The 21,670-nt window shown below is 55.7% G+C and overlaps 1 protein-coding gene across 2 annotated transcripts; it reads left to right on the top strand.

Annotated features, from left to right (window-relative positions):
• The first annotated feature begins 354 nt into the window (after positions 1-354).
• Positions 355-21,301, top strand: PLEKHM1 (pleckstrin homology and RUN domain containing M1). 2 transcript variants are annotated; one of them, XM_029964509.1, is made up of 12 exons: positions 355-866; positions 4,314-4,402; positions 5,877-6,124; positions 7,494-8,120; positions 9,310-9,646; positions 11,893-12,133; positions 12,596-13,501; positions 14,996-15,141; positions 15,309-15,502; positions 15,951-16,014; positions 16,444-16,601; positions 20,516-21,301. In XM_029964509.1, the coding sequence occupies exons 2-12, from the start codon at positions 4,361-4,363 to the stop codon at positions 20,637-20,639; spliced, it is 3,087 nt and encodes a 1,028-aa protein (XP_029820369.1). In that variant the 5' UTR covers positions 355-866; positions 4,314-4,360; the 3' UTR covers positions 20,640-21,301. The 2 variants fall into 2 exon arrangements, with proteins under 2 accessions (XP_029820369.1, XP_029820368.1); XM_029964508.1 differs by lacking the exon at positions 355-866 and adding an exon at positions 1,413-1,552.
• Positions 21,302-21,670: the final 369 nt, after the last annotated feature.

Here is a 21,670-nt window from a genome sequence, read left to right as displayed (position 1 = left end):
CAGGGTGAGGGGGTGCAGAGTGGTGCAAGCAAACACTGCCCCCCTCCAGCTCCCCATGGCCACTGACCCTTCCCCACACCAGCCCTGCCTGCATCTCCCTGGGCAGGGCCCGATCTCCCCCCAGCCAACGTCCCCCAGACCCCCAGCCCACCCGTGCCAGGCCCCACACAGGTCAGGGTTAGGGTGGGGTGGCAGCAGGTCAGGTGCACACAGCTGGTTGGTGCCTGGTCCTCAATCCCCTCCTACCAGCACTGACACCCCAAACCTCTTGGCCTGTTCCTCCACCAGCCCGAGATCCCACTGCCTGTGGGATCCCTGCAGCTTTCCCTGGTTTATCAGGCATTCCATCCTCAATAAACCACGGGTTTTTCACTGAAAATTACCAGCTCTGGGTAGTTCTTGTGAAAATACAGAGTTTAAAAAGTCGTCTCCTTGTTGCCTTCCCTTCCAGTGACCCCCTGTCTCCCATCCCCACGGATGCGAACCCCCCGCTGCACCGGATGGCACCGGGAAAACCAACTGGGAAGCTCCAGCGCCGGGAATCCGAAGGGACACGAAAACTGGGAGTATTAAATCTGGGAACACCTTGCCTCGACACGCTGGGGGTTTCAGAACTCGCTTCGCCCCTGCGCGGCGGCTCCCTTGGAAAATCAACTCCAGCTCTCCCTGCGGCTCCGGCAAATTGTAGCCTGGTGCAGGAGTAGGCAACAGGTTGAAGGGAATTCCCGGTTTGGAGTGTTGGGAAACACAGTCTCACCATCCAGGCTGGGAGCTCAGTGGCTGCTCCTCCTGCCCCGGCTGCTCCTGGGCTCCCGCGGGGCAGAACTCGGAGGGTTCATCAGTGACGCTTCCCTGGCCACCAGCAGGTTTGTGAGCTGTGAGGAGATGGTTCTGTGGGGATGAGGGTGGTGTGATGGACCTGTTCCTCATGCCAGGCCTGTGTTCCTGCCCTGGGAGTCACAGCAGTGCTGCCTCAGGCCAGGCTGGGTTCAGGGAAGGAACCAAAGTCAGACCATGAGGGTGATCTGTCCAGCCTTAACCCTTGGCAACCTGTTTCCAAGGGGTTTTATCTTCCACCCAGCCACCACACCAGCCATGCCAGCTGCCTCCCCTGCTGCCAGGCTGCCTCTACCTGGGCTCAGCTTGTGTTTTTAGCATGGCCAGGGTGGAATGCAGGAGCTGGGTGGGAGGACAGGGTTGTCCCCACATCGGCCCTTGGACCCACCATCCCGTCAGAGCCCCCATGTCCTGGGGCAGAAGGTGACTGGCACGGCCCTCGTGCTTGGAAAATGACTGGCCCCGTGTCCAGGCCTTGAGTCACCAGCTCACGCCGTCGTGGGCTGTTGTTTTCCACCCGCTGAGCACAGGCAGTGACCTGCTGTTTATTTATAACTCACTTCTTGGGAGACTGAGGAGCCGAGCTCTGGGACGGGGGGCTCTGCCTCTGCTGGCACAAGGCTTGATTCCAGCAAGAATCCCAAAGAATCTGGCTGTTTTGCAGCAGTCTGGGAAAGCAGCAGCTCTGCCCTTGTGCCAGTGTCTCTCCTCCTCGGTAGGTCAAACTCCTTCTCTGGGGCTGTTCCTCACTTGTTTGATTTTCACTCGAGCTGCGGGGGTGGTGACTGCTGGGAAACCTCGTGGGTTTTCTCTGCTGTAGATGGGCTTGTCTGTGTTTGCACATCCATCCCGTCTCTTATGCCTTCAAGATCACAGGGAACAGCCGTGGCTGTCCAGGATCTGCCTGGTAGTGCTCCAGAGCCCCCTGGTTCCTTCTAGAGCCCGTGCCAGGGCTGCCGATCCGATTTCCCTGTGTTCTCCAATTTCCTCCCAGCACAAGTCTTGGGTGAAATCCACCTTGGAGCTGGTTCCTTGCACTCATTTATTCAGGAAAATGTTGTCCCAACATAAGTGGTGCCGCATGGATTCGTGGCACTGGAACAAACTGGTCAGACTGGTCGTGGTGGGAGTGGAGAGTCCTGTGGTGAAGGCAGCGGGTGCCCTCAGTGTCTTACCTCCTGCAGTTGCTGGAGGAGGTGATGCTGGCAAAGGAACGTGTCTTTTGGGGGAATAACACTCACTTTGTAAAACTTAGGCAAGGTCTTTGTAAAACTTAAGACGAGGTCTTTGCAAAACCACCGCTGTCATCCCTTTCCCTGTGACCGGCTCAGGATGTCAGGGTGGCCAGTGCCAAGAGCACGGGTGGTGGCTGCAGTCCTGGAGCTGAAACACCTGTGCTGCCTGTCTGGGCATGAGAAACGCTACCCTATGCCCACCCTCGGGTCTTCTCCCACCCTCAGTGTCTCAGGTGGGATGTGTCTCTTGTTCACAGGGTGTAGCAGGATGTGGTGGGAAAAGGGGCAGAGTTTGTCCAGCCCCAAGGAGCCTGAGCCTCCTGGATGGAGGGCAGAGATGGGGATGGCTCCCTGCTGTCCTCATCAACCACTGCTGCCACTTAGGGGTTGCCTCGCTCCCTAAACACCCCAGCAGCCTCTTGAGCCAGAGGTCAACTTCCCTGTAATCCCTGCACTCTCCCATTTCTGTGTTGCAACCCAAAGGGAGGAAATCTTATGACAAGTTGTGGCAAAAACAGTTTCCTTTTCTCTGAAATTGCCTGTGAACTCTGGAAACACTGAGGATCAATCCGGGGTTTGGCTCCAAAGAGCTCTTGTCCTGGTGCTCCCAGCACCAGTGGCTGGTGGGGTACCTGCAGGGGCTGCTCTTGGTCTGGGCTGCTCCAGATTTAAACTACTCTGGATTTGGGCTGCTCTGGGTTTAAAATGCTCTGGATTTGGACCAGAGCATGACACCCCCATGTCCAGGCCACCTTGCCTGACACCCCCATGCCCACTGCCCTTGGTAGTGGCCATGGCCATGTAGGAGCTGCCACATCCCTGGAAGTCTCCAAGGCCAGGTTGGACGAGGCTTGGAGCAACCTGGGCTGGTGGAAGGTGGGATTGGGTGAACTTTGAGGTCCCTTCCAACCTGAACAATTCTGGGATTCTGTGAATAAATTCCTCCTCCAACCTCTCACATCCTTAGGAGACTTTGGGCAGTAGCAGGTGCTGGAGCAGCTCTTGGACCCTTTTCCATGCTGGGATCCATGGTTTTTGGTCAGGGATCCAGCTGTGCCATGGGCATCTCTCTGACAGCCACATGTTCTGCCCTCAGGGGCTCCAGGGACAGCTCAGTTTCGGCAAATGGCTCCCAGAGAGGAACAGGGCAGGAAGCCAAGAGTCAGAAGTCAAAGGTCCCTTGTTGTCTGCAAACCCCCTGCAGTGGCAGGTGACCCAGCCAGGCTGCCACTGCCTGCTCACATCTGGTTTTCCAGGGTTTCCCATAGTGGGAGGGCACTGATTTTTCTCTGTCTCCCACCAAAGCCTCAGAGCAGCCCTGGCATCTGCACCCCCTGGAGTGGGAAAGTCATGGGATTTATCAGCCTCATGGAGAACCTGCAGCCTTCCAGTGCTTAAAGGGGCTTATAAAAAAGGTGCAGAGCGACTTTACACAGGCAGACAAGTGACAAGAAAAGGGGGAATGGGTTTAAACTAAAAGAGGAGATTCAGATTGGATATTGGGAAGAAATTCTTATCCCTGAGGGTGGTGAGGCCCTGGCACAGGGTGCCCAGAGAAGCTGTGGCTGCCCCATCCCTGCAAGTGTTGAAGACCAGGTTGGACAGGGCTTGGAGCAACCTGGGCTAGTGGAAGGTGTCCCTGCCCATGGCAGGGGGTGAAACTGGATGGTCCTTAAGGTCCCTTCCAACCCAAACCATTCTGTGATTCCATGATTCCTTCCCAGACGGCTCTGTGCCCAGAGAGTCTGTCCCAGCTGGGTTGGGCAGCAGCATTGCTGCTCCTCCTCCTCCTCTTCCACAGCCTGCTAGGGGGTGACACCCCCTTGTCCAGGCCACCTCATGCCACTCCCATGGTTTTTGGGTGCTGTCCTTCAGGCTCAGGCATTGCAGGTGACACAGGGAGAGGGGCAGCCGTCCCTGGCCCTGCGTGTGGTGCTGCTGGCTGGACCTGCCTGGCAGCTCACCCAGCCTGGGGACTGCCTGCTGGAACCTCGCAGGGGTTAATTACTCCCTCCCAGGCTCTTGGCCATGCTCTGTTTTGCCCAAAACTCTCCTGGTCCCTGGAAAGTGTGGTACCTTTTCATGAGGTCGTAGCTCACTCCCATCTCGGATCCAGCAGCACCCTGGCCATGAGCACCTGCAGAATTCCTCGGTGCACAATCCACCCCTTTTGTGTGGCACCAGAAGCCCTTCAGCTGGCAGGTGAGTCTGGGTGCTCAGACATCTCCTCCTCATCCCCAGGTGACATGTGAAGGCAGCGCCCGGCACCGGGAGCGGCAGCAGCGGAGATGCATTCCAGCCACCTCGATGATCCCAAGGAAGCCATACAGGTGAGCCAGACCCGCCCCAGTGCTCCCCACATAGCTCCAGGTACTGCCCAGTGCAACTTCAGTCACTGCTGGGGACGTGGTAGGACTTGTGGGTGCTGCCAGCTGGGATTGGGATGGGTTGTCTGGGCAGGGGGATTAAAGGAAATAAAGTGTGTGTGGGTTAAGTCACACCAGGGCTTTGCAAGACCCCACATGGGTGGGGCAGGGAAGGTGCTCAGCCCCAAGGGATGGGCGAAGGGATGTTGTCACCCCCCCCAGTTTGGGGTCTCTTCACCCAACTTTGGGAGTTTAAACACCTTTAACAATATCAACAGCAGCAGTTAAACCTGAGTGTTTAGTTCATCCCACAGCAGGATGACTCCATGTGTGGCTGATAAAATCATTTGCACTCTTTAATCCTCTCAGCCCGTGGTGCTCCTTCCTTGGGCCAGCAGACCTGGGGGGCAGCTGGAAAACAGCACCCCAATAAGGGACACACTCCCCCCACTGTTGTCCTTGAGCTCCAGCTGCTGGAAATCTTATTTAGATGCTGAAAAAAATATCCCAGGCTGGAAATTTAATATGGGTTTGTGCAGCCAACCCAGGCTCGAATCAAAGTCTGCCCAAGGCCTGGTCAGGGAATGTTCAGCGTTTGCCTGGAATGCTGCCTGATGCTGAAACATGGCGGGGCCCCAGAGGAATTCGTGGTGTTTTCCAAGTGCCTGCTTGTAAACACAACCTGGATTTGAAATAAGGTTGGTTGAGACACCCAGGCTCAGCTGCATGAGGAAAAAAATCCTCTCCACCAGCGTAAAATTCACTGAACTTCCTGCTTTTGACTGGTGGGAGAGGGAAGCAAAGCTGCTGGAAGGTAAAAATCCCAAGTTCCAGCTTCAGAACCTGCTGAGTCTCTTCAAAGGCAGGAGCTGAAGCCCGGTGTCCTTCCAAAACCCTCTGTTCTGGGGGCCCATCCCAGCAGTGCCTGAGGTTTAACCAGCACAGCCAGCGAGGTCAATGGCTTTGATTTCTGCTGGTGGGACCCGTCAGCGTGTCACATGTCACATGCTGCTTGGGCTGACCTGCACGAGCTCAGGGGCTCTGTTCCCTCCTCTGAGCTTCTCCTTTCTCACCTACACTTACTTAATCCTCGTGTTTCCCCTGAGAAAGTGCCTTCCCTACCCCCTTAAGCCATTTGCTGCCTGCAGAGGAAGCACCACGTGCTCCAAAAGCAACCCCAGCTCTGAAACACCACAAAATTGCATTAATTATTATTTTTTTAACAAAATAAGCTACACGAACTGTAATGTCAACAGTGTGAGACCCCAGCTCAACCAGTTCAGCTGCAATGCTCCCAGTTCAGCCACTGCAAAGGAGGAGGCAGGAATCACATGGTGCTTTGCTGTGAATGAGCCTTGCTGGGTTTGAGCCCTTCTACATGAAAACCTTCCTAATCGTTTTCTTTTTATGATCCAAACATGCACCTCCTGGCTTTCAGCTGATCAAGAAGCAGCTGGTGAATGCCATCAAGGCTCTGCAGAAGCAGTACGTGAGCTCGGACGCCGTCGTCACCAGCGATGACGGCAATGCCAACACGCTCTGCAGCGCCCTGGAAGCTGTTTTTGTGCATGGGCTGAAGGCCAAGCACATCAAGGCACAGACTGGGGGGAAAGGGAAGAAATCAGGGGGTCGAGGACCCCTTCCCCAGCCGGTCTTTTGGGGCCTGCTGAAGAGCATCACCCATCGGTGAGTGCCTGTTGCTGCTGAAAGGGATTTGCGCGCTCGCGTTTATCCCTTGTCTTTGGTGCAGTAAAATTCAGGGAATGGTGGACAGCAGGATGGCTCAGTGCATCTCTACCCCATCCTGCATGCTCAGTCCATTCAGTTTGGGGAAGAGGCACCCTCACAGGGGTTTGGGGGGTTGGAGGTAGGAGAGCGAAGCCCCTGCGGTGCTGAGAGGGGCTGGGCCCCCTATGGCACCTCTGAGCGTGTGCTGGGGGTGAGCTGATGTCCCCAAACAGTTGAGGGATGAAATTGTGAAGACACACCCCTTTCTATTTATTTTTGGGTGCCAGGCTGTATGTGGTGGTTCCAGGTCCCCCGTGGAACCCCAGTGACTGCAGTGGTGTCTGGCAGCAGCTGTTTATGGGATGCACATGCAAGGATCTGGTCTCTCTCCTGACCTGGATCTGCTGGGGCTGGTTGGCCCTGTTTCCCCACATCCCAACAGCCTTCGAGGAGGTCTCTCTGGGTGACTACTATTTACTGGGGTTTTTCTGAGCCACTCCCTAAGCTAAGTTCTCACACAGTAAATAACAGCCCCCACACAAATTGTTCTGAAAGCCTCATCCAGCTCCATCAGCCGACTCCTGAATTATGAAAGAGCGGATGAAAATAATTCTTTCACATTCTACAGGGGATATTTTTGTGCCCTTTGAAGGTTTTTTTTCTTCTGTCTTGAGAGACAGATTAAAAAAGAAGTCTTACAAAACTTTTGCCCTGGTTTTTGAGGCGTCTGTGGTGCCGGTGTGAGCTGGGAGCAGGCAGGATCCAGGGACCGTGGTGTCGCTGTTGGATCTTAGGGAACAACAGCTGAATTCCAGAGGCTGAGATTGCTTGAGGAGCTCGACCCAAGCCAGGTTGTTTTTTTGGGGCTGCCACAGCAGTTTTCACTGTGTTTTGGCTGCTTTTAAATTTGAAGTGAGGATTTAGACACGTGGTTGTCACCAAGGAGGATCCAACCAGTGCAAACCCCACTAATATGCAGGGACAGCAGGAATTCCCCCCTCTGCATCCTTGTTCCAGGGCAAGCAATGGGTGGGAGATGCCTCCAGCCAGAGAGAGGAGAAGAAGCCGAGGCACCTGAGGGCTGCCTTGGATCCTTACCAACACATTTAGCTTTGGGGCATTCGGGAGCTATTTTTCTCCATGGCAAACCACATTTTCCATGAAGGAAAGAGATTTTCCACAGCCTGTTTTATCCCAGCTTCTAAACTCCCTATAGCAGAGCAGGTTGGGCAGTTCCTGATGGAGGCTTTGCTTCTCCTCTGCCCCATGATGGACCTAAACGGAGCCGCTCACGTCCTGTTCTGTCCTTTGTCCTCCTTTTTCCCAGGAATATTGTCTCGGAGCTGGAACAGCTCATGTTTATCAACACAGACGTGGGTCGCTGCCGTGCCTGGCTGAGGCTGGCACTGAATGATGGGCTCATGGAGTGTTACTTGAAGCTGCTCCTGCGGGATCGCTCCCGGCTGTCCGAGTACTACCAAGCGCCCGCTCTGCTCCTGGATGCCGAGGAGTGCGAGTTTCTCCTCTGCTACTTGCAGGGTTTATCGTCCCTAACCTTCGAGCTGTCCTATAAATCAGCAGTTCTGAATGAGTGGACCATCACCCCCCTGTCCCTGTCGGGTCTGTGTCCCGTTTCGGAGCTGCTGGAGCCCCTCACATCCGAGCCCCGCAGGAAAGCGTCGCTGGGTTCCATCTCGCAGTCGTCGGGGTCGGACGAGATCGAGATCCAGCCCTCGATGCTGCCCATCGGCAAAGCCAGCAGCAAGGTCAAGCTCACGTCGTCCTCGCTGAGCCTGAACACCACGAGCTCGTCCCAGCTCTCCTCCAGCCTGGGCTCGGACAGCATCCCGCCGGCCCCCTGTGCCCGCAGCCCCGAGCGCAGCGAGGAGCCGCTGTCCTGCGACTCCGACCTGGGCACGGCCACCGCCGAGGACCTGGACAGGTCACTGCAAGAGTGAGTCCTGCCCCAGCTCTCCTCTCCAAAGGGATTTTTAACCCTCTCTGGTCTCTCATTGTTTTCTCTCTATAAGAAGGAAGCCTTTCTCCCTGTTTTTCTTTCACAAGCTGGTTTTTTCCTCCTGGAAAGGGCCTTCGTTGTTTTTACGAACCACTCAGCACAGCTCACTGAGCCCCTGCTGCCACTGCAAATGAGCTCGTGGCCACTGAAGTCTGTGTGTGTCCTCTTTAGCAGGGCAGAAACATCAGAAAAATGCTGCTCCCTGGTTTCAGGAATGTCACATCTCCCTGGTGCATGCTGGGGGTTGCTCCAGGGCTTTCTGTGAGGGGAAAGAAATGAGTTTGGTCAAAGAGAGGGTTATAATTTGCAGCTTCTGCAGATCATTCAGAGGAGGGAGGTTGTTGGTTTGTCATCCTTGTGACTTATTCCTGCCGAGCATCCAGCACAAAGATTTCCAGGGTTATATAAGCTCTGAGTAGTCAGTAAATATTTTCCGTACCACCTTTAAAATGTGACTCTGAGGGAGCCCAGCCTCGGGATGATGCCTCTTCCCAGTGAAGGTCTTCAGGAGGGTTTAGAGCTGCAGGCTGTGCTCCCCCATCTATAACAGCATCATTCCCTACTTTCAGGATTTTGCATCTTCCAAAGGTCCTGGAAGAACCTGCCTTGATTGGATTAAACTCGTGATGGAGATGCTGTTTCATGTTTTAATCTTGGGCTGGTTTGATTCTGGGGCTGGCAGTGAAGTGAGGCCATGGGAACAGCCACTCCTCTGGCCAGGCTCCACTATTAATTGCTCATTAACGAAAACAGTTGAAATTTGGCACATGGTCCAAGGCTGGATTCGTGTCCAGGAGCTGTACATGGGGCTGGGGCTGTGGGAGCACCCAGCACTCCCTGCATCCATGGAATCAAACCCCTTTAATGTGTGTAGCTGGGGAATGCTCCCATTGCAGGCAGGGTCCTGCTGCCGTGCCATGGGGCTGACACTGCTCTGTGGGGCACAAATCCCACATTTTTCTGTTGACATCACTGGGATTTTCCAGCCACACCGTGCTGCCAGCCCGTGGAGGACGGCAGTGCTGCCGAGCCCTTTTTACACGGTTATAATTTACAATAACTGGGGGGGTTTTACAGGTTTGGGCCATTGCAGCTGCATTCAAACCAATCGTTTTTCCCTTTCAAGGGTGTTGTCCGAGTTCAGCAAAGCCCGGCGGAGCCCGGAGGCTCCGGAGGGACGGCTGGTCCCCAGCGTGCTGGGCTGCTCCCCCCGGCCACCCGCGGGCCCCCCGGCACCGACCCCCAGAGCGCACCAGGAACCACCCCCCGGCACCAACAGCTCCGCTCCCACAGGTGACACAGCACCCACCAGCCACGAGGAGGGAGATGCTGGTGGCACAGCCGGCATTCCAGCCCCACGGAGGGATGGTCCAAGCAGAGGGGAGCGCGGCAGCGGCGAGGGCAGCCTGGCAGTCCGGAGTCCCACGGCCGAGTACCTGCTCTCTCCCCTGCTGGGCTGTCCGGTAGGTCTTACAGCTCCTTCCCTTCCCATCTCCTTGGTGTTTTGCTCCCTGACCTAATGGAAAAGGAAAAAACAAAACTCATGACGGTTTTTTGAGGAGGCAGCGGTTTCATAGAATTAGGGAATCCCAGAATGGTTTGGGTTGGAAGGGACCTTAAAGATCATCCAGTTCTGACCCCCTGCCATGGGCAGGGACACTTTCCACTAGACCAGGTTGCTCCAAGCCCACCCAACCTGGCATTAAACACTTCCAGAAATGGATTTCTCCAAACTCCCATCTTCTGTGCTGCTCCCACTTGGTTGCCAGTGATACTCCCCACTCCACAGGCATCTTCCTGGACTCCATGGAGTAGTATCCATGCAGCTGCTCTGGGAGAAATTGGATCAAAGTCTGTATTCTCTGGTAAAAGAGACACCTAAGCCTTTGAAGGCCTGCCTGGCCTGTCAGTCATCCCTCTCCAGGAGCGGCTGCAGCAGGAAGTTTGTTAAGGATATCTGGAGAGGGATGAGCTCTCACACAAATCTGGCCGTGGGCTGTGTGCAAGAGATAAAACAACCCTGGAACTGAGGTTCTCATGGGGACTTTTCTTCCTTTATGGCCCACATAAGAGGAGGAAAAGGGTTGACTGGACAGGAAATAAAGTAGTTTCCCAGCGGAAAAACCCTCCTGCAGCACATCTGTTCCCAGAGAGGGATGGCATTCCCGGGTGCTGGGCTCGAGCAGCAGCGGATTTCCCCTGCAGCCACACGGAGCTGAGCCACATCCACTCGCTCTTGCTTTTAGGAAACTCTTTGAACAGCCTCGTCCTCTGTCTGATTTGTTACTGACTTTTCCGTCCTGGTTCCCATTGTTTCCATCCTGGTTCCCATCCTTTCCACCCTGGTGAGGTTAAGATATACCTCATACCCCCCCCCAGACCATTCCTGCTCTCTGCTCCTTTCAGTTCCCTCCTGCTTATCCCGTTTCCGCTGCTTCCTCGTGGCCCTGAGCCAGTTTGACCTAATCTATGTATAACATACTGTGTCAACAGGAAATTCCCCCTGCTCTCCCATGACCCACGGAGCAACCTGCATTCCTGCCCCGGGAGTAAGCCAGGAGCTGCACCACCCCCACCACCCCCGTGATCCTCCCACAGGGTGGTGACTGACAGCTCTTGTGCTGTCACTTACCTTGTTATTCAGGATAAAAGGCTCTTGGAAAGCTGGGAAGGGAAGTTGAGAGGACATTCCTGGTGGGATGCAGCCCTGAGTGTAGGGATGCTGCTCCCTCATGCCAGGGCACTGAGCTGGGTTTTTTTCTAGTGCTGTTTGTTCAGGGACCTTGTCCCAGAACCTTGCTCCTTTCAGGAGGAATTTCTTCGCTGAAAGGGTTGTCAGGCTTTGGAAAGGGCTGCCCAGGGAGGTGGTGGAATCCCCATTCCTGGAGGTGTGCAAGGAATTACTGGACGTGGCACTCAGTACTCTGGTCTGGTTGACAAGGGGGAATCAGTCACAGGTTAGACTTGGTGATCTTGGAGGGCTTTTCCAACCTTAATGATTCTGTGATTCTTGTAGAACTCCTGGAGAAGTTACAGCCATGTTTTCTTCTGCCCATGGGTCTCATCCCCTCCTGACATAGCAGACAAAGGTTTCTTCTGCTTTCCCTGCTTTATTTTTTCCCTGCATGGCTCAGGCCAAGTGTTTGTGAGCCACAGGTCTTATATTTCATCCTGGACATCTTCTCTGTACCTCTCCCCATCCCTGCTCCTCCTGGAACATGGCTGGTGCTGCTGCTCCAGGCAAGCTCATGCTGTTCCATGGCAGGGCTGGAATCCCACCCTCCATCAGAACACTCCAAATGCCTGTGGTCACTGCAGGGAATGTGCTCTCCCTCCACAGTGATTTTAGGGGGAGAGAACTGATTGATTTTGCACTTTATAATCCCACCAGGATAGAATCCCAGTATTTCCCAGCTGTTGACACAGTCCCACAGAGCATTCCCTGACTGGAGGGAGCTGGGGGAGCCATCCTCCTGGGAATGGCCAGCAGAGAATCATGGAATGGTTTGGGTTGGAAGGGACCTTAAAGCTCATCTTGTTCCACTCCCCTGCTATGGGCAGAGGAACCTCCCACTGGATCCCACACATCAGTGTCTGGAATTTGGTCTGTGCAGGAGCAGCCCCCGAGGAGGGATCTTTGTGGACATGTGTGTGAGGAACACAGGGTGTTTGATAAGTTTGATAATTACTATATTTAATTTTTTAACAGAAAAGAAAGAGCTGGATCTCAGAAGATGATTTCTACAGACCTTCCCCAGGAGAGAGCAGTGGGAGCACAGCTGACACCAACGGCTTCGGGCCCGAGGGGGACAGTGAGGGGCTGGCCCCGGGGCTCATCAGTGCCCTTGACTTGGAGAGGCTCTCGGTGCCCTCCTCGGAGAGTGGGAAACCCAAAATGTCCCCAGAACGGGAGCAAAAGGGCTTCAGTGTGGTGCACCGCCGGCAGATGGGTACGTGCCACCTCCTGCTTCCATCCAGTGCCTGCCCTGGGCAGTGCTCAGGGATTATCCTGGGTCATGATGGGCTGTTTGGGCAGCAGCTGTTGGCTGGTGTGAGCTGGTGGCAGCACTAAGAGCCACAGAGGACAATGGAGCAGCTTCCCAAGGCATTGCTGAGCCCATGATTGGCTCTGGTGGGGAGTGTTTTAGGGGGAGAGGGTTTGTCCACCCCCAGGACACCTTTTCTTTATGCCATCCCACTCATTCTCAGCCTCAAAACCCAAATGCAGGTGGACAGAAACCCAAGTGCAGGTGGACAAATGGTGGAGACCAAGGTCCTGTCAACTCCTGCCCCATCCCACCATCCTCCAGGACAGGCTCTCTGGGTTGCTTGCTTCGAGCCCCCCTTGGCTTTTCTCTCTCTCTCTCCTGGCTTCTCCTTTTTCAGTTAAACCAAGACATCTTTTCCCTCAGGTCTTTCCAACCCTTTCCGAGGGCTCCTGAAGCTGGGCAGCCTGGAGCGCCGGGGAGCCATGGGCATCTGGAAGGAGTTCTTCTGCGAGCTGTCGCCGCTGGAGCTCCGGCTCTTCCTGGACCACGAGGATCGGATCTGTGTGGAGAGCTACTCCCTGCTGCGCTGCGAGTCCCTGGCGCTGACACACTCCGACGGCCGCTTCGAGCTGGTCTTCCTGGGGAAGAAGCTCTACCTCCGAGCCCCTTCTCGGGATGAGGCCGAGGACTGGCTGGACAGGATCCGAGAGGCGCTGCACAAGTGCCGGCCGCAGCTGGAGGAGGACGAGTGGGAGACTCTGGAGTACTCCGAGGATGGAGGTGAAGCCCAGCCCATCCAGGGTGACTCCAGTGCTCTCCAGCACAGCGACGTGCCTGGGAACAGCTTGGACTGGACTCCAGCCCACGAGCCGGAGCTGGATGCGATAAAAGAGGCTGTTCTGTACATGGACCTGGACAAAACCTGGGTCCCTTTCATTTTTTCCCTGTCCCTCGAAACTCTGAAGTGCTTTAAAATCAGGAACAATGACAAAATTTTAAGCAACAGTTACGGCATAGAGACCATCCAGGACATCCTCCCAGACACGAGCCTGGGGGGACCCGCCTTTTTCAAGGTGATCACCTCCAAGGCTGTGCTGAAGCTGCAGGCTGAGAATGCAGAGGAAGCAGCCTCGTGGAGGCTGTTGGTCCGAAGGGCCCTCATGGCCTACCTGGAGAGCGCAGAGGAGGCGCTGACGCTGGGTGGGAGCTTGGATGGGCACTCCCAGGTCGTCCTGAAGAACATTGTGAAGGAAAACGGCTTCTTGCTGCAGTACCTGGTGGCCATCCCCATGGAGAAGGGCCTGGACTCTCAGAGCTTCATCTGTGCAGGTACAGTTTGGTTTGGATTGGAAAGGATCTGAAAGACCATCTCATCCCACCCCCTGCCATGGGCAGGGACACCTTCCACTAGCCCAGGTTGCTCCAAGCCCAGTCCAACCTGGCCTTGGACACTTCCAGGGATGGGGCAGCCACAGCTTCTCTGGTTTCCTCATCCAAACCACTAAAGCCTCTCAGTGGAGTTTCACATCCCCAGCTGGTGGCACCTTTGATGTCCTGTGGGCACAATCCCCATCCCACCCCTGCCCAGCTCCAACTGGGAGCTGCTGGGCTCCCATTTAAGATGCTTTTGGTACAGACAGTCAGGAACTGGGATTGAAGCAACCTTAGCTGGACCACAGGCCCAGGACTCTCTTCCTGGGCATTTTGAGGCCGCAGCCTGTGGGGAAAGTGCAATCAAGAGCAGTTTTTCCAGTAAGGCAGCACAGAAGCAGGGATTGCAATGGGTGTGACAAGCTGATTTTGCAAAACAATCATTTACCCTTCCCCTGACGCCTCTTGGCACACGGGGCAATGCTGGTGGCACCCTCACTGACCTTCACAGGAGGTATAATTTGCTCTTTACCTCGCTAAGTTAATTAAATTTCAGATTTCTCTCCTGCCTCAATTATATTTCTTGTACCCTCCAGCAGGTTGGGTTTTTTTCTTTTAATCCCTCTCCTTTTTTTTCATATATATTTTTTTTTTCTGGTCTGTTTGGTCTCTGCCTTTCCCTCCAGGCTCTGTCCTGCATCTTCCACCTCCCCACAGATGGAAGCAACAAGCCAAAAAGACAAATTTCCAGTTTTTATGTGTAGATTTTCTTTAGGGATCTGCCTGCCCTGCTTTCACCCCACTCCCAGCCTGGGATGTGTTCCCTTCCATCTCAGGGTAATTAGCAATAAGAACTGGGTTTCATTATATATTCAGAAAGCAGCACATGATCTCCATGAATGTTTTTGAGGGATGAGCTCCAGACACCCCAGAGTGTGACAGGTGGGGTATCAAAGCCAAGATGGATTCCCCATTGCTATAATAAAGGGGATTTGGGGTTAATCCATCCTAACTTCATCCCTGGAAGATGAGGTTTGGGGACCCTGTGATGGCAGCAGCAAAGAAAAGGGCTGAGTGAAGGTAAAATAGGGCAAAGCCACTGGTGGGGGTAATGGGGCAGCAGGTGGGATTTAGGTTCTTCCCTAAACCACTGGGATATTTCCAGAATTCACTTTTCCTAAAAAAAAGAACAAACAACCCAAACAATTGAACGACTTGATAGATAAAAGTGGGTTCAGGGATTGTCCAGCCTTCTTTTTATGGAGAAAAAGTGAAGTGGTGCCTGTCGGACCATCGTGGGGAACATCACACTGAACATCCTACAAGTGCTTCAGCTGATCCCCCACCCTTCCCAAAACTTACTTGTTCCATTCCCTGCTCCCAAAAGTTTCTCCCTGTCCTGGCAGTGACGGGTGCAGGCTCAGGTCCCCTCTCATTCCCTGCTCCCCTCAGGCTGCTCCAGGCAGATCGGCTTCTCCTTCGCCAGGCCCAAGCTCTGCGCCTTCTCCGGGCTCTACTACTGCGACAGCTGCCACCGCGATGACGAGACCGTGATCCCCTCCCGCCTCATCCACAACTGGGACCTGACCAAACGAGGGGTGAGTCCTGGGCTGGGTCCATGCAGGGAGCAGGGAAACGCTCTGGCATCTGCCCACGCTTCCTGAATGTCCATCTGGGCATTCCCCGAGGTTGGAGGTGCCCACCCCAGACCCCTCTCCAAGCCTCTCCTCGCTCCGTGCCCACCTGTCCCCTCTCTGTGCCCCAGGTGTGCAAACAGGCCCTCAAGTTCCTCTCCCAGATCCGTAACCAGCCCCTGATCGACCTGAAGCTGGTCAACGAGAGCCTCTACGAGCACGTGGAGAGGATGGGGCGGATCCTCCGGAGCAGGGAACAGCTGAAGCTGCTGGGGGATTACCTCATCATGTGCCGCAGCGGCGCCCTGAAGGAGCTGAGCAAGCGGTGAGGGCCCTCTCTGGGTGACATTCCCTGCTCTTTGCACCCCCGTGGTCTCCTGGTTCTCCTCCTCACCCCCTGTCAGAGCAGTGCTGCCAAGGCTCAGGCTGGTTTTTCGCTCCATATCATCTGCCCTAAGGAGTTATCCGTCTGTTGGCTGTGTCAGCACACTGAGCTGTGACTCAGGAAACACCTTCCTGGCCGAGGAGCTTCTGGCTGGACAGGAAACACCTGGGAAAATAGATGAGATATTTATTTTCTTTTTTCCCTCCCTGCTTTGAAATGCTCTCACACGATTTCCAGTGGCAGGATTTGGGATGTGTGGCACAATAGAAGAATAGGCTCTGCAGTGATTTTCTTCAGGAATCTGCATTGTCCAGGCACCTCCTTGCTCCAAAGCTGTTGGAGATGGGGTGGAAACCATCTACTCCTTTTTCTCTGTGCTTCTTTGCAGGCTTGATCACAGGCATTACCTCTTGGAGTGTCCCCACAAATACAGTGTTGCTGATCTGAGGCAGGTGAGAGCTTTGCATGGTCATAGAATCACAAAATGGTTTGGGTTGGAAGGGACCTTAAAGACCATCCAGTCCCACGCCCTGCCACAGGCAGGGATACCTTCCACTAACCCAGGTTGCTCCAAGCCCTGTCCAACCTGGCCTTGTCACAGGGATTTTGCTGGTGAAGACACCCCAGGGTCTGTGGAGACACCACATGGTGCTTCTTCAGCAGTTTTCCAACAGTTGGATTTTTCAGTGATTCCAAAGCCAGGAGCCCCATCCTGGCAGGCTGTGGGTGCTGCTCTGTTTTCCGGGGTCCCGTTGTGACCTGGGTGTGGGTTGTGTTTGGAGGACAGCCTTGCCTTCACGTGGCAGCTCCAAGAACGGGTGTAACCCAGCACGAACCCGGCAGGGCTGGGCTCCAGGAGCACTGACCCCCCTGTCCCACAGATCGCCGACGGCGTCTTCGAGACCTTCCTGCAGTCCCTGCTCCAGTTCGCGTCCCACCACGTCTACAGCTGCGACCTGTGCACCCAGCGCGGCTTCATCTGCCAGATCTGCAACAGCAGCGACATCATCTTCCCCTTCGAGTTCGATACTACCACCAGGTGAGCCCCCCCTCTGGCCCCCTGCAGCCAGGACACCCCAGGGCACGGCCTGGCTTCTGCCAGGAGCCCCAGATGGCCCCTGGGTCCCCCTCGGGGGTCTGCACTCCCAAGGCATGTGGCCTCGGGGTGAACTGGGAATGGGTCTGACGTGGTTGTGTATCCTCCTGGTGCCCATATCCCAGTGGTGCCCGTGTCCTCGTGGTGCCTGTGTCCTCGTGGTGCCCATATCCCAGTGGTGCCCGTGTCCTCGTGGTGCCCACGTCCTCGTGGAAACCATACTGTGGTGCTCACATCCTCATGGGAACCATATTATGGTGCCCATGTCCTCATGGGAGCCATGTCCTCATGTCCCACATCCCTGTAGGAGCCATATCCTTGTGCTGCCCATGTTGTCGTGGTCCCCACATCCTTGTAATGCCCATGTCCTTGTGGAAAACATATTGTGGATCCCATTTTCTCAGGGTGCCCATGTTCTCATGGAAACCATACTGTTGTGCCCGTGTCCTCATGGGAACCAAATGGTGGTGCCCATGTCCTTGTGGTGCCCATGTCCTTGTGGGAGCCACGTCCTCATGTCCCACATCCCTGTGGGAGCCACATCCTCATGCTGCCCATGTTGTTGTGGTACCCACATCCCTGTAGTGCCCATGTCCTCATGGAAACCATATTGTGGTGCCCACAGTCTTGTGGTGCCCATGTCCTTGTGGGAGTCACATCCCCGTGGTGCCCATGTCCTTGTGGGAGTCACATCCCCGTGGTGCCCATGTCCTTGTGGGAGTCACATCCCCATGGTGCCCATGTCCTCGTGGGGGTCACATCCTTGTGTTGCCCGTGTCATCGTGGCAGTGACGTCCTCGTGGTTCCCCCATCCTTTGGGACTCATTGTCACAGTGCCCACGTCCTCGTGCCCATGTCCCCATGGGACCCATCAGCCCCAGGATGATCTGAACCAAATCAGGGCTGTTTGGGGCAGGAGAGGACCGTCCTCACAGAGCCAAGGTCTCACCAAGACAGGTGACTTTGCACATTGAAGATGCAGAGCCACCAGCACCTTGCTGTCAGCCTGCAAAGGCCTTGGTGGGCAGCCAAGGGGCTGGAGGGAGGAGGAGCAGGAGGAAGGTGCTTCTGCCTCACTCACCTGGCCAGCACATCTCCCGTTCAGATTCAGTCTGGCCCCTTCCAGGGGCTGCAGAAGGGAAGGGGAAGCAGCAGTGGGACTGTCCTACCCCCATCTACAGCCAGGAAGGGGAGAAAGGATGCCTGGACATGGATTTCATAGAATCCTAGAATGGTTTGGGTTGGAAGGGACCTTAAAAAACATCCAGTTCCACCCTCTGACACAGGCAGAGACACCTTCCACTAGCCCAGGTTGCTCCAAGCCCTGTCCAACCTGGCCTTGGACACTTCCAGGGATGGGGCAGCCACAGCTTCTCTGGGAAACAAAGAGCCAAATGGGCAGCATTGTGAGATGTGCTGGGAAGAGGCTGAGGATGTTCCCAGCAGGACAGGGGGGACAGTGGCTCTCACTGGGATTTTCCCTCTGCCCAAAGAGCTCCCATCCCTCACAGGCAGGGACCTGCCCTGCAGCAGGGTTGGCTGTGGCTTGGGATGCAGCAGCTGGACAGAACTTGGAATCAGGAACAGGGGGAGGGTGGTAGAGGGGGATTTATCCCCACCACCATCAGGGTTTGCTGAAGAAGTCAGTATCAAACCCTTCCAGCCCAGGAGCCTGCTCCATTGTAGGTGGAGAGAGATCCACATCTCCATGGTTATTTCATAGAATTATGTAATTGTTCAGGTTGGAAAAGCCCCTTGAGATCATCCAGTCCAACCATTCCCCAGCACTGCCAAGGCCACCACTAACCCATGTCCCCAAATGCCACATCCACACAGCTTTTAAATCCCCCCAGGGATGGAGACTCCACCATTGCCCTGGGCAGCCTGTGCCAGGGCTGGACAACCCTTTTCCTGAAGAAATTTTCCCTAATATCCAACCTAAACCTCCCCTGGGGCAACTTGAGACCGTTTCCTCTTGTCTTGTCATATCCTATTTGGCACTGAGCACAATCGTGGCAGAGAGATTTCACAGGCCGATGGTCTGCACGGCCTCACTTTGCCTGGCAGTCCCTAAAAGTGAGCAGCACCTCCCAGAACCTGCAGAAAACACCAGGGGTAGCAGGATCCGTGGGTGCCCCGTGTTAGGTGGCTGTCAGTATTTCCGTGGTGGCTGAGCAGCGCTGCTCACTCCCCTCCCTGCTGCAGCGACAGCAGCGAGCTCGTTATCGAGAAAACAACACCCCCAGGGGGCCCGTTTTCCCTGGAAAAAGAGCAAGCAGGCTCTGGAAAGCGCGGTGTGTGTGGCTGAGCCGGCTGGCAGCCGGCTGGAGGTCTCGTGCCCCGCAAAGCCGAGCTCGGAAGTTTGTTGACGTCTTTTCTTTTTCGACCCGACGGAGGAGGAGGAGGAGGAGGAGGTTGTGCAGCAGGAAAGCGACTCGACCGCCATCCTCGCGGAGCTAAACCCGGCTTCCTGCCCCTCTGCCCGCCCCGGGGTCACACCAACACTCGCCGCAGGATGTGTCTGCAACACCTCGAACAATGACACACGCCCCCCTCCCCGGGCGCGGGACCCTCTCCTGCTCCCGCGGCTCAGGCGCTTCCTGCGCCGGGGCTCGGGCAGGTGGAGGCAGGAGATGCCAGCTCTCCTCGGAACCAGCCCCGGCTTCCCAAATCCCCCCCACCCCCGGGGAGCAGCCACTACGGCTGCTAATCTGGAGAGGCCATGTAGAAGTGTATTCCAGTGGGGAAATGCATATTTCCCGTTCCCAATCCCTCCTGTCCATGCACAAGTCTTTCCCTATCCCGAGTCCTTCAGGGTTTGCAGCTCCTGTCAGGAGCAGGATTTGACCTTGGCTGTGATGTCATTGTCCTTTTCCTGACACTGCTGGTGTTTCGCTGCCCTGCTCCCACGGATCCTTTGGGGAATTAAGGTGTTTGGTGCTGTTCACACATGGATTGTGCACCAGGTATTTGCACACTGAAAGATAAATCTGGCTGCCCTGCTGGCATGTGGCTGAGCAGCATTTTGCTGCCACTAGGGAGTTGGGGATCACAACCCAAAAATTGAGCTCAGTCCTTGTAGTGGGGACATTTGTTCTGTTGATTCAGCACTGAACCCCCCACCCGAGCTGGGGGGTCCCCCCCAGCTGCTCCATGCAGGGTGTCACTGTGGCTGTTCATGTTCCTGCTGCTGCTGAGCTGGATTAGGGAACAATTAGGACACATCCCACCTCAAGGGCAGCACCATCCTGGCTTCTGTCCCCTCTCTGTGGCTCTGGTGTCCCCACAGTGTCCCTGCCACATGCAGGTCCCACCATCAGGGTGGGGGTCTCTGATTGTGCCCCCCAGCCCTGGCAAGCAGAGGGTCCCCAACAGCAATGCCATCGCAGGGATTGGTGTCCTGGGGTCAGTGTCACGGGTCGGTGTCACTGTGTTGGTGCCACATGGGTTGGTGTCACGAGGTCAGTGTCAAGGGGTCAGTGTCCAGGGTTTGGTGTCTCAGGGTCGCTGTCGCAGGGTTTGCTATTCCAGGGGTGGTTGTCACACCTTTGAAGCTTTGCTCAGTGCTGTCCCTGCTGTGAGAGCAGGGCACAAACCTCAGCTCAAACCTCACTGGTCTCTCTCCCACACTGGCAGCTGCCGGCAGCACCCACGGCGCTCCTTCCGGCTCGGAGCTGCTGAGGTTTTGCTCGAGCAGCTGCTGCTCCTGCATTCAAGGCTCCTTCTGAGCCAGAGCCAGGCTGGGGCTCAGAGAACCCCAAGATAGGGAAGTGTTCCCTGGTTTGGTTGGGAGGAGGAGTTTGGTGTTTGCTCTGATGTTACCAACACAGTGGGTGTTTTTTCCCCTGTTTTCCCAGGTGCAGCGAGTGCAAAACCGTCTTCCACCGGGACTGCCAAGCCCGGGCCACGTCGTGCCCGCGCTGTGAGCGCCGGCAGCGGTACCAGCAGCGGCTGGAGGCCAGCACAGAGCCCAGCCTTTAGCCCCCAGCACCGACCTCAGCGCTGCCCTCGGCTTCTCATCCAGCCAGATGAGCCCCAAGGGATGGGGATGGCAGGAGGCAGAGAGCACAGCCCCCCTGCCCGGGAGCCCATCCTGCGCCTGGCCCTTCTCTGGGGACAGGGACAGTGTGGGATGGGGACTCCGGTCCTGTGGGACCCTCTGCCCACCCAGGACTGAGCAGGGTGGGTGGAAAGGTCCATCCCTCCTCACACTAACCAGGTGCTGCTCCCTGCCACCCTCCTGGTGCCAATGTCCCCTCCCGGTGGAACCCAGCAGCTTTCCCGGGTGTCAGTCCAGATTTCCAATCAAGGATGTGGAGAACTGACGTTGATCAAAGCTCTAGTTTTTTAAGATGTTCGATACTGAAAAACTGGTATTTTTTTACGTGGGGGTTTTGCACAAGCTGGGCTGCTCCGGGGTGACAGAGCCACGCAGGGAGGGGACAGAGTGACACTTGTGCCTTTAGGGACCTGCGCGCCCGGGGGGACCGTGGGCACCCCGAGCATCTCCCACTCAGAGAGCCCACCCAGCGCCGTGGGAGAGCCACGGGCTGCTCCTCCCCCCTGCTGCTGCTCATCCTCGGGAGAAATTTTATTTTCCTTTAACCCCTCCCCGTGCAAAAATAAAGTTTATTTAACAACTAGTGAAGCTGGTTTTGGGTTTCCTTCTCTGCAAGGAAAGGGCCAGATCACAGGTTCAACCTGACACGACATCTCTATGGGAGGAGGGTTGGGAATGGGGATGCTGCCTGTCCCTTTTCCTCTGTCCTCCATCCTCCCTGCCTGTTCTCCATCCTCAGGGGTTTTGCAGGGTGGTTGGGGGACCCTTCCCTTTTTTTCTTGCCCCATTTTCCTTCCCACCTGCTCCCCACCGGTTTCAGCCTCTCCAGTTGTTCTTTTCCCTGCCACGCTGGTGCCGGAAAGATTTGGGGTGTGCCCACCAGCACAGTGAGACTCCTCGGGGTGGGTGGAGGCAAAAGCCAGGGCAGGGCAGCTCCCGTGGGACCCCCCTA

This window comes from Manacus vitellinus, unplaced genomic scaffold (assembly GCF_001715985.3).
Source record: "Manacus vitellinus isolate BGI_N305 unplaced genomic scaffold, ASM171598v3 scaffold_72_pilon, whole genome shotgun sequence".
Taxonomy (NCBI): domain Eukaryota; kingdom Metazoa; phylum Chordata; class Aves; order Passeriformes; family Pipridae; genus Manacus; species Manacus vitellinus.
This window is presented reverse-complemented; position numbering and strand designations above follow the sequence as displayed.

Excerpts from the sequence above, each read along its gene's own strand:
- PLEKHM1 (XM_029964509.1), top strand. The coding sequence starts at position 4,361 with ATGCATTCCAGCCACCTCGATGATCCCAAGGAAGCCATACAG. Across the intron at positions 9,647-11,892 it reads CTCCCCTGCTGGGCTGTCCG|AAAAGAAAGAGCTGGATCTC; the intron begins GTAGGTCTTACA and ends ATTTTTTAACAG. Across the intron at positions 16,015-16,443 it reads GTGTTGCTGATCTGAGGCAG|ATCGCCGACGGCGTCTTCGA; the intron begins GTGAGAGCTTTG and ends CCTGTCCCACAG.